At 36.8% G+C, this 13,672-nt stretch overlaps 1 protein-coding gene across 5 annotated transcripts in view; it reads right to left on the bottom strand.

Moving 5' to 3' along the window:
• The window catches only part of LOC128855128 (protein single-minded), a 105,176-nt gene that overhangs the window by 7,863 nt on the left and 83,641 nt on the right, over nucleotides 1-13,672 (bottom strand). For all 5 annotated transcript variants that reach the window (XM_054089779.1, XM_054089780.1, XM_054089781.1 and 2 more), the window contains 6 exons: nucleotides 9,945-10,111; nucleotides 8,688-8,789; nucleotides 8,394-8,591; nucleotides 8,065-8,264; nucleotides 3,442-3,548; nucleotides 3,062-3,209 (listed from right to left, as the gene is read on the bottom strand). In XM_054089779.1, coding sequence (XP_053945754.1) covers nucleotides 3,062-3,209; nucleotides 3,442-3,548; nucleotides 8,065-8,264; nucleotides 8,394-8,591; nucleotides 8,688-8,789; nucleotides 9,945-10,111 — 922 coding nt within the window. The remainder of the gene's footprint in view (nucleotides 1-3,061; nucleotides 3,210-3,441; nucleotides 3,549-8,064; nucleotides 8,265-8,393; nucleotides 8,592-8,687; nucleotides 8,790-9,944; nucleotides 10,112-13,672) is intronic.

Genomic DNA, 13,672 nt, shown 5'->3' with positions numbered 1-13,672 from the left:
GGCATGAAACGCCAAATGATAGAAAAAGTTGTTTCTAATAGCGATCGCTCCTCGGCAGGCAACGGCAAACCTCCGAAGGTATAAGTATAGGTCTGTTCATGTAAAAATTATCCAGTAACTTGCCAGTAATTTAATTTCCGAGAATTCTATCTCAAAGAGAAAAATATCAAAAAGAAGTACATGAATTTGCAAGTTCTACAAACAGCTGATTAAATTGTTGGCGGGAAAAGTCACAAAAATTAAAAAAAATTTAAACTGGAACCACCTCGTATTAATAAAGCAATATAAAATGCAGATTAACGAGCTTCGGAATCATATGATTCCATTTTGTCCACAATAATTTGGACCATTTCATCATTGCTGTCAGATGAAGAACATTCCATTGCCAATTGCAATTCGCAAATTTAAATTCGTGTTTATTTTTACTTTGCGATCAGCTGTTTTTCTCACTTGCAAATTCTTACAAGTAAAAATTTATCTTCCCCTCAAAATGAAATGTCATTTTGCTCTCTTACGTTGGGTACATGAACACCAAAGCGTGATAATTTGTAACAATTGTTACAAGTTATTTGCTTCATGAACAGACCTTATTTCTGCCATGAAATAGCAAAAACTCATTTACTACGAATAGACGTGCATTAGATTGTTATGAATAGAGTCAATCGAATGCAAAACTTTAGTGGGGCTCATGTGAAATCAATCAAGCCGGAGCCGTCTTAAAACTGCATGTCCCTCCGTTTATAGAAGAAAAAAAGGACGTGCACCACAAATTGAAGGAGGACCTCGGCCACACACCCAACGGAGTTATATATGCCAATTATATATAAAGGGTATTTTAAAAGTGATGCATGGATGTAAGTAATGAATGATTCCTAATAGGTAAATTTTTTATATCATCTTTGACATTTTTCAAGTAGACAGATGCTCGTTAAAATTATTGAAACTTATGAAAATGGTAGTCAGAATTTTCCAAAAATTGGATTTCTTTTAGTTTTCTTAAAGTATAACATCTTAAAAATATTGTGTGAAAATTTGAAGTGAATCCGAAAAATACTTTTCGAGTTATTAAACAATTAACAAGGACGCTTTGGAGCGTCCGAGCGCAAGCAGCTGGATGCTGCACGTATGAAAGTGGCAGATAAGCACGCTAACGATATCACTCGAGAAGGTAGAATGCCACGTAGGCAATTGCAAATCGATATGGAAGCTGCTATGGTAGCTAAAGAACTATTATTATATGGCCCCGAACTATAGATGACAAAGTGTAAGTAATTAAATAATTCGTATAACTCTACCTAAATCGACAGCAAAACTTTAAATGCGTTTTTCTCAAAACTATGTTTTTTGAACTGGTGATCACTGCAACTTGAAAACTTTCGAATAAATTTTTTTTAAATTTCAATTTTTTTAAACAATAAATTGTCGGTTTTTTTCTCGAAAATCTGAAAAATATTTCCTGTGGCCGCCATATTGTTAATTTTGAAAAACAAAAAAGCTTCGATCAGGTACAAGATTATCTATTAATAGAACTAATTTCTCTTGTCCGATTGATTTTAGATGGATCTCCAAAGCTTGTGATGATCATCGCAAGGGACTTCTACAGGAACGGGCTCCACAGAAACAGCGATAACTTTTACAGTTATACATTTTTTTTTTTTGAAGTTTTGGTAAAATCAAGTAGAGACATGATGTATTAATGCCATGTTTTTATTTGTGTAAAATGAAGGACTAACTACCATTAACTCCTTAACACGTTCCCTGTCCCAATACAAAAATGCAAAATTGACCGACAAGTCCAATATTTCACAACGTAAAAATGTCATATAATCGGATCTCGTCAATATTACGTTGCTGGCACTTTGTTGATAATGAAGCTCCGAGGGATCAAAACGAACGTCTATACAAAATAAAACCACTTTTGGACCTTGTTTCCAATAACTGGAAGAGCTTACTAACACCTAGTGAATGTATCGTCATTGACGAGTCGATGATGCCGTTTAGAGGCAGGATATCATTCCGTCAATACAACCCATCAAAAGTTCATAAATACGGCTTGAAAATCTATAAACTATGCACAGAAGAGGGTTTTGTCTGGAATTATGATATTTACATAGGGCATGACCCCGAGATTGCTGATTTGGATAAGCCGGGGAGTGTCGTAATAAGAAATAATTAAAAATAATTTGTAATTTCTGCGTAAAATAAAAATATTTTTTCGTATGTTTCGGCGTTGTTCTTTACTTTATTATCGTACCAGCACGTCAAGTGCAGAAACTGTACAGTTCCGTTAGGTCCAGTCGAATAATTTGCTTTAGAAGTTTCATATACCCCCTGACGCACATATGGCTCAGTGCTTATCAGGCGCACGTTTCCTGCACCATATGTGGCTCAGCGGACAAGGAACCTGTTAAGAACAACAAATCGGAATAATTCGAAATTTGTTTGGTGGAAATTGTCTGAATGAGGTGACAATTCAAAAATTGATGAAAAAATTTTAAGAAACAGGTTTTGTCGAGTATAGAAAAGGGACTGGCAGACCGAAAACTGGGCGTTATGTTGAGAATATGGCTGCTGTAGTCCAAAGTGTTGCTGAACAACCTTCAACATCGATATTCGCGACCATCTCAACAATTAGGTATTCATGAATCGATGGTTTGGCGAATTTTACCTATAGACGTGTTTTGAATAAAAATGGAGACGTAAGAGTCGTGTTTTGAATAAAAATAGTGAAACCTGAAAGAATCTAAATTTTACCATGTTTTACTTTAAAACAACATCTAAGCGCGTCTTTCGAAATTCCTTTTACATATATATATATATATGTATGTATATGTGCTTCTAAAAACGCACTCAACACCGAACCCCGTCTTTTGCGAACAATCCTATTAAAACACATCAGCGTGGCCAATGTTTTTTTAACACCAACGTTTCGTAATCCACCCATTATTGGCTGGTCTTACGCGTATTATTCAACACTATTTTTGTAACACACATACACATCTACATATGTATGTATATATTGCAATATGTTCGCACAAATTTTGCCCCCCATTCAACTCACCTCAGGACATAATTTACACTGACAATGCAGTGTGTGCGCGATGAGCGTGTATTGTGCACCACTGTCGCATACGATTGCACCCAGACCCAGCCGCCGCCCTTCGTCAGAAAACGATAGTATTTGGTGGTGACTTGTCCTTTATATATCACTGCAATAACAAAAGAAAATAGAAAAATAATGCAAATTAGTTGGAAAAACAAAAGCGTATTGTTGAAAAATAAATAAATAAATATTGTAAATGCGTTTAAAATGAATTGAAAGGATTTCAACATAATTTGCAGAGAATTAAACGATTCATGAATGAAGTTGATTTCTTTTTTCTGTTTTCTTTTAAATAGAAACAAGACACTGAGGAGTGACACATGCCAATCAGTACTTACGTATGTTGTGGGCACAGCTCATTGGTCCAATGTCCGTAACGTGAATGTATTGATAGAGCGTTTTTTCAATGAGGTCTTGCGGCTCATATCCAGTGAGTTGGGATACTCTGAAAATAGTCAATTCAATAAATTAAATTATGGTTAAAGATAGATATTTAGACTAGCCCTTTAAAAATAATTTCTTGAATTGTGGGGCGTTGTTAAAAATATAATTAAATAAACAGGTAAAATAAAATAAAATAATTTTTTAAAAATAAAAGTAAAAACAAAATTAAATAAATAAAAAAGTGTAAAAAAAAGTAAAATATCTTACTTTTATTCAAACATAAATTCAAAACAAAAGCAAATGTAAAATAGGTTAAGAGAAATTTTCAACAAATTTATACAAGGTGACGCAAAATTAATCACCTAACTTTGATTTATTAATTAAATATAAATATTAAGTATGTAGCGAGGGTGGAATTATGCTGGTGAAGCAATAAGAGTTGTATGATAGATTTTACACTAAGTTACTGGAAGTCGCAGAAATTTTAAAATTTGTATCCTTTTTTGAAAAAATTCGACATTGGTAGAATTGGCAATAAACATAAACAAAACCAAATAACCAAAGTGAAAAGAAAAGTGTCTGGCGTTATTGACATCGAAGACTTCGGTTTTGAGAGCGTGTCCAAATTTGCATATCTCGGCGTACTCATCTCATATAAAGATCTCCCTCACATAGGTGCAAACTCGCTATTTATGAATCGCTCATTCGACTTGTGTTGACCTACGGCGCAGAAATTTCGAGCATGAATCTTGCTTAAAAATATTTGAGCGCAAAATATTGCGTGAAGTATCTGGTCCAATATGCGAAGAAGATGGCGAGTACAGAATAAGGCACAATAACGAGTTGCTAAGCCTCTACAATGGCAGAGAAACTCATATTGTAAGATTTAGTATCAGATCAGATCAGACCTGCCCGTTCACATGATTCGCATGGATGACGGGACGCCACAAAAACTTCTGCTGGACTCCAATCCTTTATGCTCAAGAACCCGTGGCAGACCAACTACTACTTTTCTGATATCCGCCACTGTGACAAGTAATGAAGCCAAATTTTCAGCATAGATAACTATTTTTTTTATTCAAATTCAATATAAGCTTATATTTCACGGCCGCCGTAGCCAAATGGGATGGCGCGTGACTACTATTCGGGAGTGCATAGGTTCGAGTATTCATGCATGAACTTCAAATAATAGAAAAAGTTTTTTCTAATAGGCGTCGCCCCTCGGCAGGAAATGGCAAACCTTCGAGTGTATTTCTGCCATGAAAAAACTCCTCATAAAAAACATTACCCTTTATGACTTATAGAGTTTTAAATTAATTTTATGCACATGGCCAACTCGATCATATCTTAAGAGGACTAATTTTCGTAGCCTGATCTTAGATGTATCTCAGAAAGTGCCAATTGGTATGACTCGGCCGCTAAAAGTGCCTCAAGTCCCAATAATTTGATTGTTTCTTGCGCTGTATTGATTGTTGCATCATCTAGCTAGCAAGAGTTACAGTCTGTGTCAGAAGAAAAGCATCGGGTTTTTCAAGAGACTAATTCTGTCACTGATAAAAAAAGGACTGACAAATCAAAAACTGGACGATGTGATGAGAATATTTCTGCTGTAGTGCAAGTGTTGCTGAACAACTTTCAACATCGATATCTCGACGTTCACAACAATTAGGCATTCGTGAATCGATGGTTTGGCGAATTTTACCTCTAGACGTGTTTTGAATTAAAATGGAGACGTAAGAGTCGTGTTTTGAATGAAATCTGAAAGAATCTAAATTTTTACATTTTTTATTTTAAAACAACATCTAAGACCTTTTATATTCGGAGGTGTGTCATTGCCTGTCAAAAAGTGACCGTTAGTAGAATAAACCTTTTCAATCAGTCGGTGTTTCATACCCACAGTTAGTTTCGAGTCAGGACCATTTCAAGGGGTATTCACGCACCAACTCATTCAGCTACGACAGCCCACAAAATTCCCCATTATTTGTAAGCAAAAATGTATCGAATATATTCTCTCAGGGCTAAGGCACTTCGAAGCTGATAGAAAGTACATACATACGCAGTTTAAGCTCCATTGCCATTTTCGCCTGACAATACGCAATATTACTTATACATCATCATGAGGGTAATTGAGTGTCGGTAATAACCAGACACAAGCGACTGGTAGCTGCCCAATCCCCTCGTGTCTGCCCATTCAGCTCGTACCACAATTTCATACAATTTTATCATCTAGCTACTGTAGACGGAGGGATTGAGTATATGAAAATCAAAATCATCATTCTCAACATCCTTCCACTCTTCCTAAACTCATTCACAACAATGTTGCAGCACTTAGTTAAGAGGGAAATGGTTTGTTTTGCCGTTTTGTTTGCTCAGGCAAAGTGGGTGGATGGAATGGTAAGTGGTTGTTGGTTCCAAGGCAGTGTTTTTTTGTTTTGTTACAAGTACATTTTCCTGTTTTGTTATCTTTGATTTTTTATGGCCATTGTCGCTACTGACAATGGAAAGTGTCGCTATTAAACATTTGTTCGGTGTTAAATTTCGTTTCGTTTACTTTTTAGTATTTAAAAAGCTAATGAAATTTGGACGAAAAAATAAAACAATTGGTATTTTTTAAATATTCGTTTTGTAATTTAATATGATATTCAATTGGAATTTCTTTGCGAGTAATTGTAATAAACAAAGACTGCATTAAAACATCAATTGGATCCTATAGAAATGTTGTTACATCACCTATCACTTTTATTTTTATATTTTTGTTTATCTACTACCGTTTCTTGAAAAGACATTGAGGGAAAAGGAAATTAGTACCCAAATATTGGGGTTGATGCCCACCCCTGTTAGATAGTTATTGGCTCTTGCTGCAGCTCTAGAACTATCAAGTTTATATTAGTATTTACCCATTTTAAACTTATTCTAGACGAATCCCCGACAGAAAGGACTGGCAGGTCAGAGTCGAATCAAATGATAGTGATCACCATATTTATACTGACTGCTCAAAGACACTGGCCTCAGCGAGCAGCAATTCAAGATCTGTTAAAAATTCAAGAGATCGCTCTTGCTTATCCAACAACACCACAACAAACTTAATTGAGTCCCCGGCAACTCTGCAGTGGAGGGAAATGAAAGAGCAGATCAGTCTGCAACGAAAAACTCTGAGCTTGATCTTCAGCGAGTGGTAGAGAACGTTAGCGTTCCTCTTAACACGTTCCCTGTCCCAATACAAAAATGCAAAATTGACCGACAAGTCCAATATTTCACAACGTAAAAATGTCATATAATCGGTTCTCGTCAATATTACGTTGCTGGCACTTTGTTGATAATGAAGCTCCGAGGGATCAAAACGAACGTCTATACAAAATAAAACCACTTTTGGACCTTGTTTCCAATAACTGGAAGAGCTTACTAACACCTAGTGAATGTATCGTCATTGACGAGTCGATGATGCCGTTTAGAGGCAGGATATCATTCCGTCAATACAACCCATCAAAAGTTCATAAATACGGCTTGAAAATCTATAAACTATGCACAGAAGAGGGTTTTGTCTGGAATTATGATATTTACATAGGGCATGACCCCGAGATTGCTGATTTGGATAAGCCTGGGAGTGTCGTAATAAGAAATAATTAAAAATAATTTGTAATTTCTGCGTAAAATAAAAATATTTTTTCGTATGTTTCGGCGTTTTTCTTTACTTTATTATCGTACCAGCACGTCCAGTGCAGAAACTGTACAGTTCCGTTACGTCCAGTCGAATAATTTGCTTTAGAAGTTTCATATACCCCCTGACGCACATATGGCTCAGGAACGTATCAGTGCTTATCAGGCGCACGTTTCCTGAACCATATGTGGTTCAGCGGACAGCGAACGTGGTAACGAACTACACAATGCGATTGACTTGTGCGTAATCGCGGAAACCAATAAAAGGTGGTATCTGACTACAAACTGCGGGGTCTCCGAAACGGTCTGGCCAAAATTGAATCCTAAAAGGACAAAATGTCTGCTTGGGCTCAGCAAATCAACTACTACTGCACTATTAACACCCTAGCCAGTAGAATAGGTCTACCTCTCGATGTGAAGATAAAGAAGAAATTGAGTCGGAATATTCCGCACTCCAAAGAAACCGTGCCAAATACCTTGGGGATTACTTCTTTGAAAACCTGGGAAATTTGTAAAATGTTCCACTGGAGGGACTATTTGCCTTCTTAAAAAGATCTAAGTGGTTTAAGCAACTTAGTTAGTTAGATGATGGAAATAAAATGCAAGTATAACAATGGGCATTAGGGCCACCGAGTCTCTTGTCTTAGACAAGCAAATTGCTTAGCCTAACTTAACCTACCGAAAAACCTTATACCGGGATTTAAGATTAATATCATACATTAAAGTTGGACACAACATTCTGTATTTGGTGAAGATTCATAAAAAATAGCCTACTGCGCCCATTGTTGGTATACCACCATAGGGTTTTATATGAAGTAGGATGATATGGGCGATACTATCTAAAATAAAACTCAGTTGTGGAAGTTAAATATTGATGATAATCGTAAGAAATAGTGTTAAAAATATATACTCGCACCCACCTCGCATCCAAAAATATCAGCTTCAAATCCATACACGCACGAAACATAAACATATTTGTATGAAGTTTAATTTCCGTTATCGCAGACGAAGGCAGGGAATGACCAACAGCAACGAGACCCAGATTTTGTATACAACCCCCATGACCGTCGCCATAATCAGGAAATATACGCGCTTTCAGATAGCCAGAACAGTGGATGACCTGAAAAGCAAACATTTTTATATTCAAATTCCAACTAAAGAAATCATAGGTGAATCAAGGATATAAGCGATTGAGCAATAAAAAGCTCAAATACTGCCTAGAATATAAAACACTTTCAATTCTACGCACCTTATAACCTGACGTTGTGAGTCCAGCATTGCGTTTCGCCAACACACACTTCATGCGCAGGAAGAAGGATTTTTGTATTTCAATCGTATGCGAACCCCGATCACTGCCGTAGCTGCCGTTCGGGCTGCCAATGACGGTCGCATTACCGGTGGGTGGATTGCCGCTCTGTGTTAGATGCAATGAATTAATAAATGCATCCTACAATAGGAAAATATAAAATAGAAAACAAAAAGAATGCCGAACCGATCAGGTCACCATCACACACTTAGCTATGGCGTACATTGGACAACTTACTGGATTTTGATACATGTAAGGATGTAGTGAGAGTATCGCATTCATCTCCTCCTGATCGTGGGTATGAATATATTCAAATATCGAGTTTCCAGTAAGCTCAACCTGCAAAGAGTGCAATAGAGGTGAAAAATGATAAAAAAGTTTGAAAAATCGTTAATTATTTTTTATTTTTTATAAAGAAATTTTTTGATAAAATATGATTAGCTCTTTGTGGTGAAAATGTGTGCTAACGACAAACTCGGTTTTTTCGCTATTCAGAAATGCAAATTTTCTGAAACTGTAAAGGAACAGCTTCAGAAATATTCATTTGCATTTTTTAAGTATAGAAGAGGCACTAAAAAAAAATTATGCGCATAAATCAAGCGTTGCAATGTGTTTTACATATTACGGTGTTCAGCGTACTATGGGCGAAATCAGTAAATTTTTAGCCAATGTATAGCAGCTAATCGAACAGAATTTTTCACAACGATTTATCAAGACGATTAATTGGAAATTTACTTGTAATAATTTTAATAATAATTTAATTTAATTTTTTATCAATTTTATATTTTTTATGTAATTTTGAAAAGTGAGGACTGATACGAGATTGACGATTTTATAATAAAAAATAATAACTATAAAGTTAAATATTATACTGCCTGCCAAGGGAAATTAAGTTAGGTTAGTTAGTGCTGGCTGGGTCTCCCTCTAGGATCCCTTGTGTTGCCAGTGCTATGTATTTGGAGCCGAAGATATTATTTTATGTACTTCTTAATGCATGTCTTTGCGAGTTTTAACAAGCCGTTCAGACTTTTGTCAACAACATCCTTCGAGGATGAAAGATATGTTGACCCTAGGCACATTTATCGAGTCCTACAAAGATCAGGGCAGTGGCAGTGGTGTTCCAAAGTACCCCTAGTATTCGCTTCGTTGCATGTGTTACAGGCAACGCTTTGGACTAATCCCACTTTGGTCTCAGTGTCCAGTCAGTACTCCAACCCCCAAAGGAAGTTGCTGGCAGAAAAATTCTGAATTATTCTGACAACTTTCGAATAACGAGACGCCACGTTTTTTTTTACGTAGTGGTGTTCTATGGCCAGCAACTTCAACCTTATCGATGAACTTTTAATAAGATTAGAGCTGCGACTAATTTTTGTCTTTCTCCCACTAATCTACGACCCAGTATTTATTATACTTATACATCGAGCTAAGGTTTGAAAACTATCGATCAATTTTAACTAAAAATAAATATTACAAATTCACTTCACTTGAGCTCACCTGACTTAAACCTAACTGCACGGATGCCGTTTCCGAGATGTACATAATTTTGCCATCCGGTGCCACAACAAATATGAAACCATCCAGTGTTTGCAGCAAATGTGATCCAAGCTCTTTGATAGAACCTCGTTGCATTGCCGTTGAAGTGCCCCACGCCTCACCCAAACCTAAATGAAAGAGGAAAAAAGCAAAAAAAAGTAGAAATAAATTTGTGATGATGGTGCTACATATAAAACAAAAAAAAATAAACGAGAAAAAGTCAGTTTTAATGAGTACAAAAAGGCGCGACGTAAAACGTATGCCAGGAGAACAATCCACTCATACTCTGTATATGCGCACCTCAACACTAGCGTTCGCCCCATGCAACTCACTACACCGCTCAAACTCTCTTACTAACAACCCATGATGACGTATAAATATTATTCCCAATTAAAGTCATCAGCACAGTGGGATACTCGTATACCTTTTGTGTCACAATTCAACGGATGTTTCAGGCGACCGCGCGACGACGTTGCGGTGACAGCGGACAACAGGGTGGGGATACTCAGCTTCCAGTCGCCCACCGGCAGTGATACAAACGCCCGTTGGTAGTGTGAGCCTTTGCTCGTCGGCTGGTTCTCACAGGACTAACAATACAATGTTATAAAGGCTAGTCAAGCCGAGGCAGATACGTATATGTATGTGCATATGTTTGTATTGGTGTAAGAGGGTGTGAGGCCAAGCGGAGGGTAGCACAAAATAAACACAAGAAGGTAGAACAGCAAAAGTGTTATGTCCCGTTTTTTACGACGACATTGTTGTTGTCGTCAAAGCTTGTTGTATTCTGTTCTTATTGTAGTACTGGTATGAGTGTATATTTTTTTCTTGTTTTTCCTTTTTCTTGCGCGCATTTGCTTATATCTCATGACTTGAGTCACTTTTATGCTTTTTATATTTTGTTGTAATATTTCTTTTATTTCTATTTTTTCTCAAGTATTATTGAAATAATTATTGCAATAAAAAGGCACAAAGAACATTGAGGGAAAAAAGGAAAAGAAGTATCTTCAAGTTGCACATGCCGCCCTGCTTGGCTTTAGCTTCCGCCCCAGTACTTAGTAGTTTAGATTGAGAAAAGTGTTGCCAATGTGTAACATATGTTGCGAAACCTGCTTGTATGTGTGTATTTTGACAATTCGTAGACTTTAGATCAGCAAAATTTTTCCCACTAGACTACACAATGCACTGGAGGTTAAATGTGTATGGGTAGCTCTTCTTGTGTGTGATTACGTGGGCGTATATGTTATTGAGGGCATATTCTCACGTATTCTCATTGTTCTTGATTACTCTCAAATAAAATCGATTTTTTGAATTTAACTTTATAGCAAAGGCACATGAATTTATTTAACACTCCATATTAACCGACTTGTGTAGATCATATAGCAATCCTGAGTATAATAGTAGAAGGAATCAATAAACCGCAAGAGCTGCTGCATCTGTTTTTTGAACATTTTGAAAAAGCATTTGATAGTCTCAATCATCACTGAGTTCACTTTGAATGCAGAGGTGTGCCGGTTAAGATATGTAACCTAATAAAAGCACAATACTTGGAGTTCCAATGCTGGATTAAAGCAGGGGTGCACATTATCTCCCTTCCCATTTCTAATTGATATCAACGACATCTTAAATGCTGCTCCCGATAAAGAACCAATGAAATACCTCCTGTCATCAAACAAACGATTCATGCAATCGCGTGTCGGCAGGTTGTAAAAGACTTCGTGCGAGGTTGGAAAAGACTTCGTTTATCTAGTAACCAGCATTATATATATATAATTGGCGCGTACACCCTTTTTGGGTGTTTAGCCGAGCTCCTCCTCCTATTTGTGGTGTGCGTCTTGATGTTGTTCCATAAATGGAGAGACCTACAGTTTCAAGCCGAATGGCAAACCTCTGAGTGTATTTTTGCCATGAAAAAACTCCTCATAAAAACTCAATTCCTGGAGGAATGCTTTGGCATACACTACAAATTGAAGGATCAACAGGTCAACGCTCCAAATAAAGGGTGGTATACCCAAGATTTGTGGCCTATATTACGAATACTATACTAGAGGTCTTAGCAGAAAAGCAAGATCAGCAAAGGACTTTGCTATAGAATATTGTTCCTAAACAATTTAATCCTGTACGAGTCTAAATTATTGTATGTGTAATTAGAAGCGGTTACCATGGGAATCATTGACGACCAAATATGCCTATCTTGCCGTGAGAATGAGGGCGCTGCAGAGCATTTTCTCTGTAGTTGTCCAGCGTTTTCCAGAATCAGTCTTAGGCTATTGGGGTGCGTTGTTCTGAGTATGGATAATGTTTATAGTCTTCCTATTTCAGACCCCTTAAGATTCATTCAAGAATCCAAAAGATTCGCGGAAGAGTAACCCCAGACCAATTTTTCAGTCTTACCATATCCATATAATATCTATTATGTCTCTCTTTTCCTTCTACTGTAACGTATCCGGGTGTAGTACAATGGTATTGCTCACTGAGTGCTTGCACCTATCAAACCCCCCACAAATCTAATCTAATCTAAGAGGGGTAATGAACGATGTCTCTGCAGCATTAGTTGTAGTCAGTTTAGTGCTTTCTAATCAAACCAAGACTGGATCACATTCAGCATTGTTTGTATTTTTCTCAAAACTGCTGAAACAACAGACAAATACTTAAAATAATATAGCCTTAAGGTTAAAGTTTAATGTGCAAAAGGTTAAAGTTTAATGTGCAAAAATTAAATCAGTTACAATAAATTTAAAAAAGAATCCTAAAAGCATTGAGTTTGCAGTTGAATACCTTTCTGGCCGCTAAGCTTCTTTTAACGAAATCGAAATCTCTACAGGTCTAGAAATTACGCAGGAACATTATCAAGTGTTATTTCGGCCAACCAACTTCCACTTATTTTCTTTTGTGCAAGTACATTTTTTTGCGAATCCAACAACAGCTTTTCTTAATATGCGACTTTTGCACTTCCAACAAAAAATGACGTCCTGCTGAGCTCTATAACAATTACAGGGACACACACTTTTATTGAGTTATATATGTATATGTGTATTAACGTATGTTGTATCGCCAGCCATCAGCGCTCTCCTGTAACACACACACCACGACGACCTTAACACTTCATTTAGCATAGCCGGCGGGAATTTACGCGCTTAATACGACTCGTGGCTGCACTGTTTAGTGCTGGTCGACACCCGCCACCTACGAGTAAGGCGTGTGTCGCTGTCAAACGGTCAGTCAAAGTGAAACCCATCGAGCTTTGAAATTGTTCGCTACGGATAATAGTCTCGCGCCAATTGTTCCAATTATAGTTTAATGAAAACAACAACACACTTCCAATTGTTATATGAAGCAAAACAAAATAATAATAATAATGATGATGATGAAAATAAGAGGCAAAACTTTCTTTGTGCAAATTTAATAGAGGTTTAAAAACTTTTCGCATTGACATTTGCCGTTTGTTTTTTCTTGGCTAAGCGCAACTTCTTCGTAATGACGGCCGTAGGCAATCTTCGTGTATTTTTTTTGGTATATTAGAAAGAAGTTTTTGTGTAGTTGAAAAAATTTAGTCGCACACTCAAGTCAACGGAGAAATTTTACCTATTAGAAAGTTATATTTAAAGGATTGCTTGGAAAATACATTCAAGCTTTCTAAAGTCCTCGAAAAGTACTTCTCTAGAAATCTGAACCACGTTTGGAAATGTTGG

The sequence above is a fragment of the Anastrepha ludens genome, chromosome 2 (assembly GCF_028408465.1).
Source record: "Anastrepha ludens isolate Willacy chromosome 2, idAnaLude1.1, whole genome shotgun sequence".
Lineage (NCBI taxonomy): Eukaryota > Metazoa > Arthropoda > Insecta > Diptera > Tephritidae > Anastrepha > Anastrepha ludens.
The sequence above is the reverse complement of the archived record's forward strand: the minus strand, read 5'-3'. Positions and strand labels throughout refer to the sequence as shown.